This window comes from Brachyistius frenatus, unplaced genomic scaffold, assembly GCF_029030835.1.
Source record: "Brachyistius frenatus isolate BFR_SWC_R1_liver_20210118 unplaced genomic scaffold, ASM2903083v1 Contig_10, whole genome shotgun sequence".
Classification (NCBI taxonomy): domain Eukaryota; kingdom Metazoa; phylum Chordata; class Actinopteri; family Embiotocidae; genus Brachyistius; species Brachyistius frenatus.
In genome coordinates, this window is record NW_027210609.1 from 3,316,869 (window position 1) to 3,336,034 (window position 19,166).

At 39.8% G+C, this 19,166-nt stretch overlaps 1 protein-coding gene across 6 annotated transcripts in view; it reads left to right on the plus strand.

The window, feature by feature from the left end:
• Nucleotides 1-18,262, plus strand: part of itga7 (integrin, alpha 7) — a 35,560-nt gene extending 17,298 nt beyond the window's left edge. The window contains exons 5-26 of one of the 6 annotated variants that reach the window (XR_011310596.1): nucleotides 502-633; nucleotides 4,676-4,883; nucleotides 5,930-6,126; nucleotides 6,553-6,641; nucleotides 6,741-6,868; nucleotides 7,164-7,259; nucleotides 7,402-7,463; nucleotides 7,750-7,937; nucleotides 8,123-8,269; nucleotides 8,882-8,997; nucleotides 9,298-9,484; nucleotides 9,603-9,677; nucleotides 9,955-10,034; nucleotides 10,182-10,259; nucleotides 10,753-10,855; nucleotides 11,157-11,372; nucleotides 11,648-11,764; nucleotides 11,957-12,070; nucleotides 13,139-13,237; nucleotides 13,456-13,581; nucleotides 14,467-14,631; nucleotides 16,328-16,407. Coding sequence is in view for 5 of the 6 variants with exons in the window: in XM_069690911.1 (XP_069547012.1) it covers nucleotides 290-302; nucleotides 502-633; nucleotides 4,676-4,883; nucleotides 5,930-6,126; nucleotides 6,553-6,641; nucleotides 6,741-6,868; nucleotides 7,164-7,259; nucleotides 7,402-7,463; nucleotides 7,750-7,937; nucleotides 8,123-8,269; nucleotides 8,882-8,997; nucleotides 9,298-9,484; nucleotides 9,603-9,677; nucleotides 9,955-10,034; nucleotides 10,182-10,259; nucleotides 10,753-10,855; nucleotides 11,157-11,372; nucleotides 11,648-11,764; nucleotides 11,957-12,070; nucleotides 13,139-13,237; nucleotides 13,456-13,581; nucleotides 16,328-16,483 (2,727 nt within the window). In the remaining variant the exon portion in view is untranslated. Of the gene's footprint in view, nucleotides 1-281; nucleotides 303-501; nucleotides 634-1,305; nucleotides 1,414-4,675; nucleotides 4,884-5,929; nucleotides 6,127-6,552; nucleotides 6,642-6,740; nucleotides 6,869-7,163; nucleotides 7,260-7,401; nucleotides 7,464-7,749; nucleotides 7,938-8,122; nucleotides 8,270-8,881; nucleotides 8,998-9,297; nucleotides 9,485-9,602; nucleotides 9,678-9,954; nucleotides 10,035-10,181; nucleotides 10,260-10,752; nucleotides 10,856-11,156; nucleotides 11,373-11,647; nucleotides 11,765-11,956; nucleotides 12,071-13,138; nucleotides 13,238-13,455; nucleotides 13,582-14,466; nucleotides 14,632-16,327 lie in introns of those variants that run through there. The other 5 variants (XM_069690911.1, XM_069690906.1, XM_069690907.1 and 2 more) reach the window with 5 other exon arrangements.
• Nucleotides 18,263-19,166: the final 904 nt, after the last annotated feature.

Below are 19,166 nucleotides of genomic sequence, written 5' to 3' on the forward strand. Positions count from 1 at the left end.
AACTGTGTTCAAAAATGACAAAATGCATTATAAATTGGGCGGATTTTTGAGTGTGCCATTGTTGAACAGTCATCTCACACAGTGCAGTGCACCAAATAAATAAAAGGAACTCTTGACAGCTAAAAAAAAATTACAAATAGATTTCCAATGGTGGCTTGATCACTCCAGAAATGTCTAAAATGTTTAAAAATATATGTAAACATTTTGCTGTTGATTTGTGAAGTTTCATTTTCCCTTTGCAGTTTGATTGAAAACCAATATTACACGTGTTTTGTATCATATCCTCTTAATGGTGAAGTATGGTAATATCGTTTGTATGCTCACTTCTTAAACACTATACTACGATGATCTGTATGCAGTACATATTTTAGAGAATTAGTACGTATTCTTGATTTGGTACACGACGTGTGCATGTGTCTGTGGTCTTTTGTCCGCCTTGTACGACATTGTGCAAATGTTTCCTTGTTGCTTTGCTGTGCCTTTTAACTATTTCCTTTCTAGGTGAGATGCGCGTCCAGCTCCTAAACCAGACTCTGCTTGACCTCGGTTTATATGACGACGGACCCTACGAGGTGGCTGATCAGAAACAGCTTAATGCCCAGCTCATCCCTGTGCCCTACCACAGTTACCTGGGTAGGATTTGCCCTCCCTGCTCACTGCTGCCTCTGCACAGGAGAGAAAGAGAGGGCTGGGGGAGGATGATGCCACGGCTCAGACCGCACCCCAACATGGCTGACTCAACACCAAGAACTAGCAGCAGTTAACTACTGCTAACCTGCCCGCCAGGGAAAAATTGGTTTAATGTCCCTCTAACTCCCCGGGGATTATTTCTGGCCGAGCCTATCAGTGTATGACTCGTAAGACCCTGAATAGGACTCCACCTCATTTTTCAAACATTTTGTCACTGTGGGGTAAAATGTGGCCTGACATGAATTCTTACGATGCCGGTGCTGGCATCGTTTCTTGGGCAAACGAGGGAAGAGGGAACAACCGTGATGTTATCCTCATTCCAGCCATCGCTGAGTTGGTGCGATGACTTCAGGGTACAGTCTGAGCCTGAAACGTCGTCTCTCCGCCGGGGTGCCCGGTGGTTTTTGCAGAATAAACCACTGCGGCGCCACAAAAACAAAGCACCAATCAATGCACCACCTGTCTCACCTGCACCTCCCCCTCTTCTTCTTTTTTTTTTCTTCCTCTCTTTTCACTCCTTATTTCCCCACACCATTTCACCACCCCACCACTCCTCTCCCACACTCCTCCTTCTGCCTCTTTCCGTCTTTCTTTTCCTTTTTTTGGGGGCCGTAGGGCTCTTGTTCATGGCTAGCCCCGTTGAAGATGCACTGCTGTACAAAACTCTGGAGCCCTCCAGCCAGCCCACACCGTTTGAGGATGTAGCTCATAATAGCTACTTAGGTTTGTAGGCGTGAAGTGTTGTTTTGGACCGGACCGGGCTTGTAGTGGACGTAGTCACCTCTTCTCCGTCTTTGTCGTTACCGTTTCTTATTTCACCTTTTGTCTATGTGTAGGTTTTAGTTTATAGTCTATGTACAACATTGGACTGTGTCTTTACTGTTATAAAGAGACAGCTATCCAAAAAATTTTAATTTTTTTTCCTAAAATTTTGGTCATTTCATTTCATTTATAATTTCATTCAATATATAATTGAATTTGAGTTTTAAGTTTTGGGATGACCTTTTTTTGTTGTTGTTGTTGTTGTCTCAAACTGGTTATTGAATGGAAAAGATAGTTGTCTCTTTGAGTAACAGAAGGGTCTTTGTCTGTTCTTTCTGCAGTTCTTTGTTATTTCCAGTGTGCGGAACTCGTTTGTCAGTTTGCATGTGTTTGTCCGGACGAAGCTTTCCAGGGTATCTTGGTGGTGGTTTCCTTGTCGATTTGTTGTAGTTTTACTAAACAGTGCTTAAAGGGTTTAACTAACGTACAACGTACTTTGAACTGAATGCCGGCATCAGCATGCTAACATGTTCACTGTGACAATGCCGACATGCTGATCTTTAGCAGGTATTCCCCTCGTTAGTTTAGCGTGTTAGCATGCTAACTTCTGCTAACTATCACTAAACACAAGTGCAACTGAGAATGATGGGAATTATTATGCGTTTCATCATAAACCAAAGTAAACCGTCCTCATACCAAAATGACAAAACGGTACACGTGAGTGTTTTCAGCACCCTCTGCAGGACTAACATGTCCTCAATGACACCTCAATGACAGGATAGGTTTGGTTAGGTAGCTCATTTGCTGAAATGGCATACGTGACTGTTTGAGAGTACTAGAGACAGGCATACTGGACTTCATTGTCATAATAACGGTAACAAACACATCACGTTCTTAAATGGTCACAGCTCGGTTATATTTAAGCACCCAAACTACTGGTTTAGATTTAGAAAAAGATCATGGTTTGGAATAAAATGTATGTGATGTATGTTAAATACAAACAAAAGCCAAAAAGCAGTTATCAGGTTAAAAGTCCTGTGTCTGATCCATCCAGCCACCCCGACCTCCTCCCGACACGGACTTGATCACTCTTTTATACTGCGTAACCAAACTCCCTCCTTTGCTCCGGTCATAATTACTACGGCCACTACAGGTTGCAATAAATGTAAATATCCATATTTATATTATTTAGCATTTTTGACATTATAGCTCAGTACAACCCGTGCTGTATGAAGCTGCTTTCATAGACAGCCTACAGGCTCATGTCGTGTTTTAGTGGAGAAGGTCTTTACATTTTGACCTGATGAAATCACATTCAGAATTAAGTTGGTACAATTAGTCTAATGGTAAAATGGATACCTGGATCAAATTGTATGGCTAGTCTGGATGGAAAATTTCACTCTCAGATCTCAACCTAATTGTGGCGCAAGAGATAATGTCAGGGTACCACCAGAGACACTGAAACTGATCCTCTGGATACCATGAATGTCTTTAAAAAACATTTCAAATCCACTAAAAGTGGTGGACCATCCATACAGCCACAGCTTTTCAAAGACATATATCAAGAAAATATCCCGTTATTTTAAGAAAGGGTTTTGAGACGGTTTGTTAAGAATCTGTTTGTATTCAGTGGCTGTAGGTATCTACTGCTGAACAGGAAGTGTTTATCGTTACTGTGGGGTTCCAGTTATAATTTTTCACTAAGTGCATGGATCCGCTATAAATTTCTTTATTCACATTCCTCCAAGCCTGCTTACCCTTTAACTCACCATATTGAGCCGTCTCCTTGACAACACTAATTCCCACATGACCTTTTAGCCTTCCTTTATAACTCACATGTCTTCATTGATCCTAACCAGATACTATGCTACACCTATGCATGCTTACTAAAAATGGCACAGGCTTTTGTAGAAATTTGTACCTCACACATGTTGTCACTCATTCATTCTAATTTATTGTGTTGATGAATACAAGAAAATATTTCTTTTACCTCCTTCAAGGCCAAATTAAATCCAGTCCAGAGAATATTTTTGATGCAGGTTATTAAGGTAATGGGACAAGGCCAGGTTTTATAGATTTTACAATGTTGAAACCTAAAACCAATAGAAAATGTACACCTGATAAATGAAGAGAATTACATATGACAGGAAAAAAAACAACAGCCTTTTAAACACCTTTTAAATTGAAAAAAAAACATTTTTAAAACGACATCCACCCTTTACAAATAATTTCTCTGGCCTGTAATGAGGAGAAAGCAAGTGACCACTGTTGCTCCTGCCTTTGTTAGGCCCCTGCAGGGTCCCCGTGTGCTTTAAAAACCCTGTGCTCCATTAAGCCTCTATTCCCTATTTAGCTTTACAGTATCGAGCTTGTTGCAGGCCTTTGTGTTAAAAGCCACCCTGTGTAGAAAAAGTAGCACCGTGTCTCCACCCGTTGGTTTTATTGGAGCTGCAATGTTGCATTCCACACCTGCCACCCTGGAGCTGCTCACTGTGTCTGTTTTGTCTCCCTCTGCATGTTTACTCAGGACTAACAAATGTGTCCTGGTGGACTATCATCCCCCCTTTTCACACCCTCCGTCTGCTTTTTAAACTAGCAAAGCAAATGCATGTGGTTGCTTGTGTTCAGTCGAAATGTTTGATATGATGTGTCATTTTTCACAGTTTGATAAGAAATTTTTTAACACAATGTTGTCCAGCACTCAACATCCGCCTCCTCTTTCGACTCCCTCCTTTGCTTGACCTGATTTACATGCGAGAGCATCCTCACATTCCTTCGCACACACACACACACACACACACACACACACATACAGATGTTCATTTTCACAAAGCACACTCACAAAAGGAGAAGCTTGAGGCAATAAATCTGATTAATGTCCTCTTGCTATGTTTACACACTGCCTGCACCAGCATCATGAATCTCTTGAGACATTAGACGAAGACCAATACATCTTCTGTTACTGTCACAATCGGCCGTTTACTTTTGCCAGTGGACACACACCAATTCGCAAACACAGCACACAAGACATTTACACCCATCACGAGTTTGGCATAAAGTCAATAGTCACTTAAGGCACACATTTCATTAGTGAGAAGATGAGTAGAACATGGCGCACACAGAGGAGATGAGCCCCGGAACCTCACGGTCAATACTAACCCCTGATCCTTCCGTCTCCTCCGCCCTGCCTTCCTCCTTCTTCGTCTTCTTCATCTTCTTTCAGGGTTTTCTGTGGACTCCGCCATGGGCATTATGAGCCTCGGGGAGCTGACCTTTGTGGCTGGTGCACCTCGGGCCAATCACACAGGAGCGGTGGTGCTGCTGAGGAAGGATAACGTGTATCGGCTGGTGCCACAGCACATCTTCTGGGGGGAAGAGCTGGCGTCTTCATTTGGGTATTCAGTGGCCACCACGGATCTCAACAGGGATGGGTGAGAAGTCTGGGTTTTCATCATGAAACAGAACTTGGTGACCAGTGTTATTATAACATGGAAATACTCTACTATGAGTAAACGTTTGTCATTTTACAAATTTTGCTCAAGTAAAAATACAGAAATCTGAGTGTCATAACTAAAAGTACTCGTAGGCAGAACTGGTTTCTGCACTTTTACATATATTAGTGGAGAATTTTACTGGCTGAATTAATATGTTCACAGTATTTCAGATAATGCCCCACAAAAACACAGCTGCATAGGTCCTCTTTACAAGCAGGTTAATCTGACCCGTACTTCAATTTTTTTCCTGCCTCTATTTTTTGCAGTAATCATGATGGGAGCAGAGCAGGAAGTCAAGTGACGTAGTATATAGAATGACAAAGCCTTTTCCTGGGCTGGGTTGGTCTGACACAGACACAAGACTTTACAGGAGACATTTTTTTGGGGGGTCACAAAGAAGACCAATGTCAACGTTGCCTTATTTTAACTCATTACATAACTTAGCTTACGTAGCGTATTTAATTTAGGTATGTCTCGTACGAAACGTATGCCTTAACATAAATGTACCTATTTTAACCCAAACTATGATCTTTTCCTAAACCCAACCAAATGGTGTTGGTGTCTAAACTTAACCAAACTTTGACCGTGTCACAATTTTAACCACACATTTGTTCCTGTTACCATGATGACAAAGATCTGGCATACCTGTCGCTGGTCATCTGCAACATTCACATGTCATTTTGGCGAATTACCTATCCTATAGTTTCTTCAGTATAAAGACAAGTTGCAAGACCTGGGTACTTTAATCAGTGACAATTGTTAATTTTATCCATTTAAATCGTGAAAGTTACCCATAGCTATTGCCAAGTAAAAAGCCCTGGAAATATAGAGTAGTTTAAAGTAGAATAAAATGGAGATACTCAAGTAAAGTACCTCAAAATTGTGTTTAAATAGAGGAGTGAATGTACTGTAATGTACTGTAAAAACAGGATGTTTTAGGGGTTGTATTATTTGTAATTCTTTGCCTCTGTTTCTGTCCCCAGCTGGACAGATCTGATTGTTGGAGCTCCAAACTTTTTCGACCGTAAAGCAGAGATCGGTGGAGCTGTTTATGTGTATCTAAACCCCTTCGGTCACTGGGACGATCAGGCTCGGCCCATCCGTCTCAATGGGACGTATGACTCCATGTTTGGGATGACAGTCAGCAACATCGGAGATCTGGACCAGGATGGATACGGAGGTGTGAGCAATGTTTTCTTATTTACTGAGTTCACAAGTGAATAATGAGCTCATGGTATATTTTTTGCTTAGGAAACTGAACTTTTTTTCTTAACGCAGATGTATACTAAACATTCATGTGTTTAAATTTTAATCTAAGACTGAAATTATTTAACACAAAAAGTTATTGCTGCCATGTAATGGGTAAGTAAATCCCTGTTGCTGTGAATGACTATAAAGGTAATCAACTTTCAGAGGGTGATAACAGAAAAAGCCAGTCTGGGTTCAGTTTCAGCTGCCTTTCTTTACAATAATGGGATTTAAATGGTTTTCATTGTGTAACACCAGTTACCAATATTAATAATATGAGGCACAATTATGCTATTTTGTGTTTAGTATGTGTTCTGCACTGGGAGATTTTAAATCAGTTTCTTTTGTATCTGTTCAGATATTGCTGTGGGAGCGCCGTTTGATGGCGACGGAAAAGTTTTCATCTACAGAGGCTCACATGCTGGAATTGAGACCAAACCTGCTCAGGTCAGTTCACTTCACCTAATTACTGAACAGAGGAGATAAAAATGGGGGAAAAAAAGATAAAAGATGAGATGGGAGTATCAGTTTTCTGTATCCCATTAGGTGCTGGACGGCCGTGACTTTGATGTGAGATGTTTTGGATACTCCATCTCGGGTGGTTTGGATATTGACAACAATCACTATCCAGATATTGCAGTGGGCTCTCTTAATGACTCGGTGGTTCTCTTCAGGTGAGAAATAGACTCATTTAAACATTGAAATCAGATCGGCAAATACATATTGATATCAATCATTATTTGACAGGTGAGAAAATGTCCAATCTTTTACCATTTGGCTCAAAATCTATTTAATTGTTTAAATTTTTAACTAATTATACAATGAAGGCATGCCATCTATATGATATAATAGAATAAGATATGTGAAGAACAAGTGGGGTTATAAATCTTTTGTCTTCATCCTTTTGCAAAAAGTTACTCATGATTTGTTCCATTGACACATTTTTCTCTGATTCTCTTTGTACTCAAGGTCCCGTCCAGTCATTCATGTGGTCAGAGAAATATCCATTGACCCCCAATACATTGATTTGGCGCAGTACAGTTGCAAGGGGAGAGATGGAGTCTGGTAAGAACTAACACTGCAGCTAACTGCCATGATAACTAAACTGTGTTTTTGAAAATATAATTTAACAATCAGTGTTGTAGTCTGACAGCTTCTAAAAATATGCTTTTTTTTCTTCTCACTCTCTACCATGTTGGTTTTATAGTGTGGAGGTCAAGGCCTGCTTCATGTTTACAGCCCACCCAGGACGCTACTCACCACACATTAGTAAGTCACACCTAATTTTTCACAACTGTTTTGGTTCCTCTCACAGGTGGGACTTCATATCACTCCCCACAGTGACAGGAATCATTTCTATTTACAGTAGAAAGTAACATGAATTAATTAGGAATAAAGCACAGCTGTCTAATATGGCATCCCCATAGATGAGAGTTTACTCTGTGTTTTGCCCCTGGTGGGCTCCTTAAGTGCTCTCTGTGTGTGTCCTGACATTTTCTGTTAATCAATCCCTCTCTCTCCCTCTATGCATTGCACCTATTCTACTCCCTTCAAGCCCTTGTGGTGCACTTTGAAGCCGACACAGAGCGCAGGAAGCTGGGCCTCCCGCACCGTGTTAACTTCCTGGGCCGCAGTTCTCTGGATCCGGAGTACACGCAGACAGAAGAAGTGGAGCTGCATCAGCAGGGTCACACTGTGTGCACCACCGCCGTCTTCCAGATGCATGTCAGTGACTTACACCTGGTAGTTCGTGGTTTTGGTTCTTTCTTTTGCTATAGTGGGCAGAAAATGTTTTTTTCAATGTATTAAATATTCTTCCTTTCCGTTAAATATTTTGACATGAGCCAGAAATCCCCACTTTTTTTCCACCCTAAGTCTTTGACCAAATCTTTTGTTGACCATCAATCCTTTATTTTTTGTCTTTTCAGGAGAGCATCCGTGATAAACTGCGTCCCATCTCTTTGGCGATAACCCACACTATCAAGCCAGTGCCACCACACAGACACTCTGCCAAGAAGCTAGAGAAGCTGCCGCCCATCCTGAGTGTCTCCTCCTCAAACACGTTGCATTATGAGGTCTGCAACAAAACAGAATATTTGTGATTGGGTTTGATTATTATGGGCTACTCCTGCTCATAAAAAACTCAAAGCCTTATCTGCTTTTCATCAGCATAGTTGTTCTGCATTAATTTAGGCTCAAAATGTATGTTTTGTTGAAATATAAAATGTTTTGTCAAAATACACAGATTCAACCTGTTGTTCCAGTACTGCTTGTTCTGATTTTTTTGTTAAAAGACAGTTACTTTACATAACCTCATTTAAATGCAGCACTGGAAAGAAACAGGAACCCCACTTGAGTTTAGGCAAAGCAAACTTCACTGAGATAGTTTTATGATGATTTATCTTCTTTACCGTCTCACCTGCATACAAGGTTGTGAGTGTGTTGTGTTTTTTTCACTGTTGAATCCACTATTATCTGCTGCTAAATAGGCTTTGTAACCATACTGATGTAGAAAATGTGATGCAATTAAGGTTACTAGTTATTTGCATTATTGACACATCTGTAGATTATTTTCTGCATTGATCAGTTATTTGTACAAAAAACAGTGAAAAAAAAAAAAAAGTTTTTTTAGTACCTGCTAAAAAAAACACCCACAGCTTGACATTTGTCTCATTTAACCGCTGAAGGTGAACTTCCTACGTGAAGGATGTGGCAGCGACAAAATCTGCCAGAGCAACCTGAAGCTGATCTACCAGTTTGGAACACGACCCCTGAACTCCGACCTCTTCACCCCTCTCCCAAAGTTAGTACCTGCCCAATCTTTTCTGTGTGAGCTGCATGGATTTGTTGATACATACTACTGCCTGAGAGACTGTTGCCCAGCAACCCACTCCCCCACACAATTTGGTGAACGCAGTGGGACTGATGTCTGTTTTTATTGGCTGCTATTTTCTTGATTTCATCTTTGTTAAATTAACTTTTTGGTACAAGTTTATAGTCGGGTATACTTTCTAATACGCTAATGTGATAAACTATTTGTTTAATTATACTTTATCCTAAAATGTGATCTCTGCTCCCACCATCTTTTTTTGCCTTCATGTAGAGACGAGGACGATGTACAGGTGTTTTCTTTGTCAGACCAGCGGTTGGTGGTGCTGGAGATCACCGTTACCAACATGCCTTCTGACCCTTTGTACCCTGACGAGGATGGTGATGATGCTCACGCTGCTCAGCTGCTTATCTCCCTCCCAAACACGTTGTCGTACGCCGGCTCCAGGATCCCACCACAGGTATGAGCCCTGCAAAGAAAAACACAGGCTTCAATTGGCATTTTAAAGCTGGTATCATGTACTAGAAAACGGTATGTTCTCTATAAAAGTTTTTGTTTCATATCCTGACTAACTATAGATGAGATGCCAAGCAAACCAAAATGGCTCCCAAGTTGAGTGTGACCTGGGAAACCCCGTCAAACGAAACACTAAGGTAAGTTTTTCAAAATATTAACATCATACAACTTATTGTCATAACAATATATTGCATGCAGTATTTTTATCATATCATTTTAGGAGTTGAAACCCACTAAAACAAAATGATAATTTTATGGAACAACATTGCATCCTGACAGGGAACAAAATCATTCTCTTTTCATTAAAGTTTCAAACGACAAAATACAAGCAGGACCATCAATAAAATACCTTTTTGCTCAGTAACGGTCTTTATTTTGTCTGTTCACTTGATGTATTTATGTATGTTTGTTCAGCTTAAATTCTCCATCAACTTGAGCACATCTAACATCACCATAGAGACCACTGAGTTGACGGCAGATCTCTTACTGACAACGTAAGTCGTATTTTCTCTGACAGTAATGTGACAACATGGATCAGTGTTTTAAGCCGAGTCAAGGTTTCGATCACTTTAATTTACGCATGTGGCTTACTTAGAACAAATAAATCTTTGATATGAATTTGTTCATTGTTTTTTCCTCAGTATCAGTGAGCAGCCTGACTTGGATCCAGTCACAGCTTATGCTAAAGTTGTGATAGAGCTCCCTCTGTCTGTCAGTGGGTGAGTAAACAGTGCAAACTCCTTATTGAGGCTGTATTATGTTTTACATTGAGGGTGATGTTTAAACCCAGGAAACCATAGTTTTATGTCTGCACCATCCCAATAAATGGAAATAATATAGATTTATTGTGCATAATTTTATACTGGTTTCCCCAAAATTCAGCCTAACATGCGACTAACTTCCTCTGGAAACTTGTGGATCATCTCCAGAGGATCTAAAAAGTCCTGTGGGTTCAAACAGTGTTTGGAATTTCGGTTTGAAATGACTAAAAAGCCATGCTTTTACGTATTTGAAAACCTAATGGCTGCTTTCAGACCAAAAATTAATTCAAGTTTTTAGGCATAATTAAATTAAAATTGCTTAATAGTAGTTGTGAGGGACGTGCTGTGATTTCAGCCTTGCTCACTGGTGAAAGCAACAAAGCTACCAATGATGCTGTGTGATTCTTTATTCAGCTGTCTGACACTCGAATGTGATCGTATTTTGCCGTAGACTCGCTCGTCCTCACCAGCTGTTCTTCAGCGGCACAGTGAGGGGAGAGAGTGCCATGACCAGACTGGAGGACATTGGCAGCCCTGTGGATTTTGAGTTTGTGGTGAGGGAAGAGTTTGTGTTTGTCTGGGATGCTCTCGTGTCTGTACGTGCTTGCTACGCGTAAACAAGTGATCATTGTTATGTTTGAGAAATTAAACAATAAGTAATTAGTATTTAACTTAGATTAATTAAATGATTTGATAGAAGGAAGAAAGATATCTTAATATAATCTGTCTGGCAAAAACACATAAAACATTTACAGATGTGCTTTCAGTACAATACAAAAAAAAAGAAACAAGAATAAAAACTGCCAACAATTATACTTTCTTATATAATATACTGTACATCTTTTTTCCTGTCAGGTTGCTAATCCTGGGCAAGCTCTGCAGACGCTCGGCTCTGCCTTCCTCAACATCATGTGGCCGCTTGAGCTGGCCAATGAGAAGTGGCTCCTGTATCCCGCCAGCCTGAAATTTGAGGGCCACCCAGACACCCACTGCACCCCCGCAGGAGCCTTGAATCCTCTGAAGCTGCAGAGCTCCTCATCTGCAGAGCTTCCACAGCCTGTCAATCATGTGGTAAATGGATGATAATCTGCCACAACAACAACAAAGAACAAGCACATTTGTTTATGGATATTATACACAAACAAGTGTGCGAAATGGAGAGCATGATAAAATTTCTCTAAAATGTTGAGGAATGCGTCCTTCATGAGACACATACAGAGGATGTCAACTATTCAGCAAAACATCAGTGTGGTTAAATGATTTGTTTCTGGATTTGGATAGAACATGTCATTAGAAGGACTTCGAAAACAACATCCTTTATGTCCAAACAAACTTTCTTTCAACAGACCAACAGAACACGGCGCTCCCACCCGGAGGAGGAAGGCAAAGTGACGACAAAAGGCAGCGTGGGACGAACCACACCAGCTGTGGCAGCTTCAGAGAGACGCAAATCGCTCAAACTGGTACGAGGAGAAAGCCAGGAGAGAAAAATGATCTAACTCCCTGCTAATAAACACAGGCGACTGAACCTTAGAATGTAGATACACAAATAAAGAGTTGCAGGATCTGTTACTTTTGCTTTTATAGCTGTTTATGTGGCACCAGTTTAATTAGCAACGTACCCCAGAGTGCTCAGTTGTCATTTTGTTCTACAGGATTGTCTCTTGGGCTCGGCACGCTGTGTGCTGTTCCAGTGTCCTCTCCACAGCTTCTCTGGTCAGGCTGTCCTCAAGATCCATGCCAGGCTGTGGAACAGCAGTTTCATAGAGGTAGAAACATCTTTACATCAGCACCTTTCTGTACATTACTCACAATCTCAGTTTCAGTCCAACTGTTACTGACTGCTGCTGGCACTCGCATTCATCTCAGTACATGGCTAATGCAAGTGAATGAGTGATAACAGCAGCAAGTGCATGTACATGACCATAAATGAAAGATGTTAGGAAGTTTATATATTAAGGGACTCAGTAATCTGCTTGGCCTCTGAGTCACAGGCATGTTTATTATCCTCTGGGTCGTAGAGTAACAAAGAATATAGATTCAATATTTTAGTTTAAAAATGACGGATGGACGTTTTTTGGAAACTCATTCGGAACTCAGAAATTATTATAATTTTATTATTTAACAACGTTATTAAAATTATTTATAATGTTATTATAATTATCAAAATGTCCCTACTGTCTATAGACTTCCTCAAATTTGGTACAGATGTTCACTTGGCTTTAAGTTTGTGGCCATAACTCAAGAATTGTTATGCTATTCATGACAGAATTTGTGAGAAGTGAGAAATTCTTTTATCCCTAAGGTCAACTTCGCTGTTGAGCAAGAATCCTTTTCTTGCCATTATTCAACACCATGTCTCAGAAACAGAAAGGGTGATAGTGACCATATTTCACATTTTTATTGGAAACTAAATTGGTGACAGTAATCTTGGGTGTCCACCTTGAAACTGTGCTGATTGGGTTTGCAGCAACAACTTTGAGTCATTGTCCACTGTCCTTTTACAACTTGGTGTTCTATCAGAATCAGTGTCTAAATTCCACTATAGTCTTCACTACATAAAACTCAATATTTATGTAGACGCAGATGTAATCTGCAATTTGATTGGTTGGCGAAATCGCCCAAAATGTCAGATGGTAATTGTAGTTTATATGATGTAATGGTTTTGTGTCTGAGCACAGTGTGTGTAAGATAAAATATTAGTCTGCCCACCAGAAAAATAACATTATGCAATTTTAAATCAACCAGAGAATATATCCCAAAATCTACCGTGCCATTCATTAGTTTCACCTGTTCTCTTTCACCTACTGACAGTGGTTTCTCTTGCTTTGTCTCAGGAGTTTCCTGCAGTTAGCGCTCTGGAGCTGCTGGTCAGAGCCAACATCACTGTGAAGTCCAGCATCAAACACCTGGTCCTCAAGGATGCTGCTGCACAGGTAGACCTTTTTAATAAAACACTTTGACTACCTTTTGACTACCTTGAGCAGCTGTTATTGTTATGGATCATGTACTTAGGCATTTAATTTGGCAGCACAAATACAAGGCAATAACTAACAAATGTGCATGAAAGCACAGAGTCGCAGATTATTTCAGAACTTGCAGCGATAAATATCTCCCGTATTTCTTTCAATTTTGCACTGTGAATCCTCTCCAGGTTCCGGTGATGATTTATCCTGAGCCTGGTCTTGCTGATCAGTACTGGATCCCCTGGTGGATCATCCTAATAGCCATCTTGGCAGGCATCCTGCTGCTGACTCTTCTGGTCTGCATACTGTGGAAGGTAACTCACAGAGTACCAAACTCTCACGCATTTTGCAACACATTGACCGTGCTTGCACCTTTATGTGCGTTCTCACATCTTTCAAGATTCTTAATTAAATTACAGGTCTTTTCAGGTCTTTTAACAGTACTGAAAGTCTTTGTGGTAGACCATTAAAATGCTTGAAATTAGGATGTAAAACTGATTTAGTGAACAGCAATAGTTGAGCCTCAACGTTCTTAGTTGGAGAAATACTGTTATGTAGTATTTAAAACTTACTTGTGTAAAAGTACAAAAGTGTTGTTACCAGAATCCTCTGATAGGTGCAAAAGTTTACTGATCTTGCAGAATTTGCTAAATCACTTTATTATATGTTACTGGATTGTTTAAAAGATTGCTTTAACATGTAAGAAACCCATACTATGTAATTGTTTGAAGTTTGAAAAGTAACTGTGGTTACACAATGATTGTAGTGAAGGGAAAGACACAACAGCTCCCCCTGAAATGTAGTGGACGATGAAAGTAATGTACTGGCTATTCAAAATTACAACAAGTAAATGCACTTGGACTTATTTTCCACCACAGTTCAGCAGCCAATATAAACGAGGTCTCTGAAGGTGTCACTTCCTGTCTCTGCACTTGGTCTTACTCTGGAATTTCTTCCTCACTCTCCATGACAGTCGAATTCTTTGTCTGCTCTGATCCGTCCTGTAATCATTTTATTCCCTCCAGCTCAGTCTCATCTGTTCTTTTCCTCTCTTGTACTTGTGTTTGTCCCCTGTGTCTCATTCCCTTTTTGTTGTGTCTCCTCTCAATTCCACCTGGGGACTTTCTGTCCCTGCATCTTCTTTCTGTTGCCTCTCTCTTTGTTTCCCTCTGTTTCTCTGTGGTGATTTGTTGCCTCAGTGTGGGTTCTTCAAACGCAGTGAGCGGCGCCAACACTATGAGACGGAGTTCTATCGTGCCCATTTGGGGGTCCAACCCTCGGAGGCGGAGAAGCAGGCATCAGAACTATAATATAAGAAATATTTCCCTCTGGCCTGCTCTCCCCTCCTCCTCTCCCTCCAAGCGGTAAAAATCCACAGTCGCTTTGCTCGTCGACCCACTATGAGGCCGGTGGTGTTCATTACTGCATGAAATATGAGCACATTTTGGCACAAATGATCCCAAAAGTGAGGTGATGTCAGAGCAGCAATACCCGAGATGGAGGGTAATTGACCTTTTGCTAAGCCCTGCTCCCCTCAGATACTGTTGCTGTGCTTGGCAAGTTTTCCATGCTTAAACGTGTATTAGCTGGGGAGTTTACAGTGATAACGATGACAGATTTACCACTCCAACTTCTTTGTATTCTCTCTCTTTTTTTTTTTTTTAAGATTTATCCTTAAACTTAAACAAAAGAAGTTGGTTTCTCATTTCCAGTCAGCGACTGCTGACTTTTAAGAGAGAACGGTCTCTGGCAGATTTATAGTTGTAGCCAGCTAGCTAACTAAGCTAAAGATTGCGCTATGAATTGGTTGAAAGCACCATCTATAGGTGCCTTTTTTTTTAGTGTTTCCCTTCAACTCGTTTTAAAACAAGAACCCTGTTAAACAGGTAATGGATGTGTATTTGTTACCTACGTACAGCACATGTTATTGTGGAAATAATATGATTGAAATTCTGCATCCTTTATTGATCCATATACAAATATGTTAATTAACTTTCCAATATAGTTCATATATTGAACTGTGGAGCTCCTACGTCCAAGTATTATTAGTGTGATATGTAAAAATGTAGAATCAGACTTGTTCTATGGAGAAATCCAAAGTTTTACAGGCCTGCCATGTCTAGTTACTGTTCCTAAGGCTTTGAATGGATGATTGCTCTTTCCGGGGAGGGGTTAAGCAAATGGTCAGTTGTGGTCACAACCGTAAACTGTTCTTCATGGATCGCAACAGCAAGGCAGCTAGTTGTGCTTATAGCCTTTAATATTATACATACGCAATTCATTCAAGCAGAAATGTTGGTTTGAGTCTATACATTTGATTTAAAACGGTTTCCTCTATTCAAAATAGTTTTCCTGGTTAATCTATGCTTTTTGAACACCATCCAGCCGTCTGTCCTTCAGGGCTTTGACATGCCTGTCGTGCTGTGTGTTGTGCCTCTTATTGTTTAATTATCTGCACTTGTTCGTTCTGGCATCTGTCCTTGAAGACCATTCATTTTCATCATGTACTTTTCATGCCGTTTTTTTTTATCCAACATCATTTCTATTTGACTTGCATCTCATGAGCAACTTGCTTGTCCGGGTGCCAGAATGCACTTGTCATTAGGATCACTTGGTGTTTTTGTTAATTTTATTGACTGTACATTTTCTTAATGGCCCTTCACTGTGTTGGTGTGTCTATCACAGGCACTTGATGCTGATTTAGAAACGTAAAGCATGTGGATGTGCTTTTTGAGTGGATGTGCCTTTTCATTAAAATGTCACCTTGATTGCACAAGGTTGTCAGATAAAAAAAAAAGTTTCTCATCTGTCTGGAGATGAACAAGAAGACCCTACTTAAAGGAATAAATGAGATTGTGTAGTATACTACTGTTAAACGGCATGATATTGAATAATAGAGCACTTACTAAAATAAAAGCAACAAATGCAGTTAATGAATGTGATCTTATTGTTTTAAATGACACCAACTAATTATTTTTCCTTCCTTTCCACCCGCTCCATCCATCTACCCTTTTCGTCTTCTGCCTGCACGTGTATCTGCTTTCCTTCCTGCGCCAACAGTGTGGCTTCTTCCGACGGGCTCAATACAAAGACAAACTGCCTCAGTACCACGCGGTGAAGATTCCTCGCGAGGACCGGCCACAGTTCCAGACTGAGAAGTCAGGAGGTGTCCATAAAAAGGAATGGGCCACGCACTGGAGCGACGGGACCTCGTAACTCGCTTTGAAGCTCTGACCGACTAAAATAATTCAAGTGTGGCACTCATTCAGTCTCTGCATTGGGAATAACTGACAAACAAAAACAAACAAACAAAAAAAAAAAAGTGCACAAAGACTGGGGTCGTGAAATCTTGTGCACGCTTTACTGCGTCAGTACTTGCGTAACGTTGGCCTGTTACACTGTGACTGGATCTATATTCTCCATACTTACCGACTGACGGCTGGCCATAGATAGTCTGTTTATGCTGTGCATCTACAGTATATCACAGTTTAGCAGTAAGTACTGAAGGCCCACAACAATATTCGAACCAGTCTAGCTGCTCAATGTGTTTCCCAGCCTACACGGAGCGTTGATGCTTCCCTGTCTATCATCAGTGTTGAGTGGCAGAACAAAGGAGGACTGAAAATCAAAGACATGCATGAATGCACAAACATACACAATATTATTGGCTGTATACAAACATTACTGGACATTGTTGATAAAGAAGCCACTGCCCGTGACAAAGACTATTTTTTGCCTTAACTACTGTAAGACTGACGACTGATATGGGCAATGAAAATGTGCATTTATATACATATAAAAATATAAATGATGTTTGGGGGTTTTCTTTTACAACATAGTTAGCACCAGTAAACACTGGGAAGATGTCACTATGTAAAACTGAATGTGTTGTTTTGTGTGCTTGCTGATTTATTGATGACTCTTGGCTGGCTGAACAAGCCATTAAATAAGTTCACCTGATAGTTTTTGTATCGGCGTATTCAAGGTAAAGAACAAAGCCTTTTTTAGTTTTTTTTTATTGTCCTTTTTTTTGTTTTTATAACAGTCAAATGTACTATACATCGTTAGTCAATTGCCTGAGTGAACTTGAAACCATGATACAGCCTATGACATGCCATAGCCATAACACTGTTGTCGCATGAAAACCAAATGTGTCAGAAAAGCAAAGCTATATTTAAAACGTAGTCTGCCCATTTGCTGTTTAAGAATTTGATTTAATAAACCTAACATTGATTATTTTTTTTAATGGATGTCCTTGTCGTATATGGCATCAACATATGCTCAGTGTATAAAGGAGTTACGGATGAAATCATACCATTGTCTCAATGTAAAACCTTTATGATTATATCTGACTGAATTAGACATGAGGTTTTCCAATGACACCACTTTTTTTTTTTTTTTTCTTTTTACAGAGACATATTGTAAAGATATTCCAGCAGGACACATCATGACCTCTGTATAAATACTGTCATTGTCAATCTATTGGTTGGACTGTATTAACCCGTTCCTGCTCATGTGCTCCACCCATACCATTTAGGGTGCAATTAATTTCAGTACTGACATTTCTAATTGCTTACAAGTGCCTTACTGTAGAAGCGGCAGGTGTTGATCTGCTGGTTACAAACACAAGGCTACTGCAAATTAGATCATGCTGCCCTGAAACATCTGCTGGACACCTGTGAACAAGCAATCATCCCTCAACACTGAAGCAACACAAAGAGAGGGAAGACTTTTATGAGATCAGAATATGTCGGAACCAGACGAACTTTCTTTGGACCTAATTTGGGTCGATGACGTGGCTGTAAAGCATGAAGAGTCATCTTGTTTTTTTAGGTATTGCTGGACAATCATATTTGCTGCATGAAGGTCCTGTTGCTGTTCTGACGGTCCCACTTATGTTTTTTTTTGGTCATGATTTAGTGTTTTATTTATTTTTTTGTTTGGCTGCACTGTTTTAACATTGTAAATAAAATAAAAGGAAGTAAGATAAACTCATCAGACAACTTACATCATGTCATCCTCTGCATTTTCAGCCAGTTGAACAGCAAGTGATAAGCCTAACATGGGATATGCTAGAGCTGCAGTTCACTTAGAAAACACAAGGTAGAGGCAAATCTCAAAACAGAAATACCCTGTTTTCTGTGTATTAGTCTGGATTTTTGTAAAAACTAAAAACAACCTGTATCTGTATCTGCAAGATACAGACAAATAATTATAATTATTGCATGTAAATGTTGCCAATTAGTAAGAAGCAAAAACACAATCACAAGATAATAACAGCAGTTTTATAGAATAAATATGCATTATTTTATTTAAAATTTTCATGGAAATGTTGCCCATGACCTTTTTGCCTGACTTGTGTTTGTCGGCATTAAGATACCCAAATTTCACCATAAGGACCGAGAGGTACATCAAATATTAAGTTTAACATAGCTTCTTGAATGAGTCTTCTTGAAGGAGGTATAAAGGTACCTGGTTTGGTTTATGTGAAAAATTTAGTATAGTAAAGTATAGTCTTATGCGTGTTAAGCAATAATAGTAAATAGTAATAGTAGTCTTGGTCAAGAAAATAATACCAATCATTATTATATATCACAGTCCAGGGCATCAGCATACACTCTGTTTCATAACAAAACGCAAATTGGTCATATAGCTCAGGGTCAGACTGACCTAAGTGTTAAATCTTTTAAAAGACAGATAGAGTTGAGCAATATTGTCAAAATCAAGGGTTAAATTTGTGCTCAGTACAATGATATTAATACATGAACTGTGTTAGGGTATTTGTATTAAATTGAATCCAACATGGCCTTAAAGATAGACTCTGAGAAAAATCTATTATAGATAGGAAAAACCCAAGACGTTAACTTTTCATATCCTCCAGAAAGAGCAGCCAAATAAA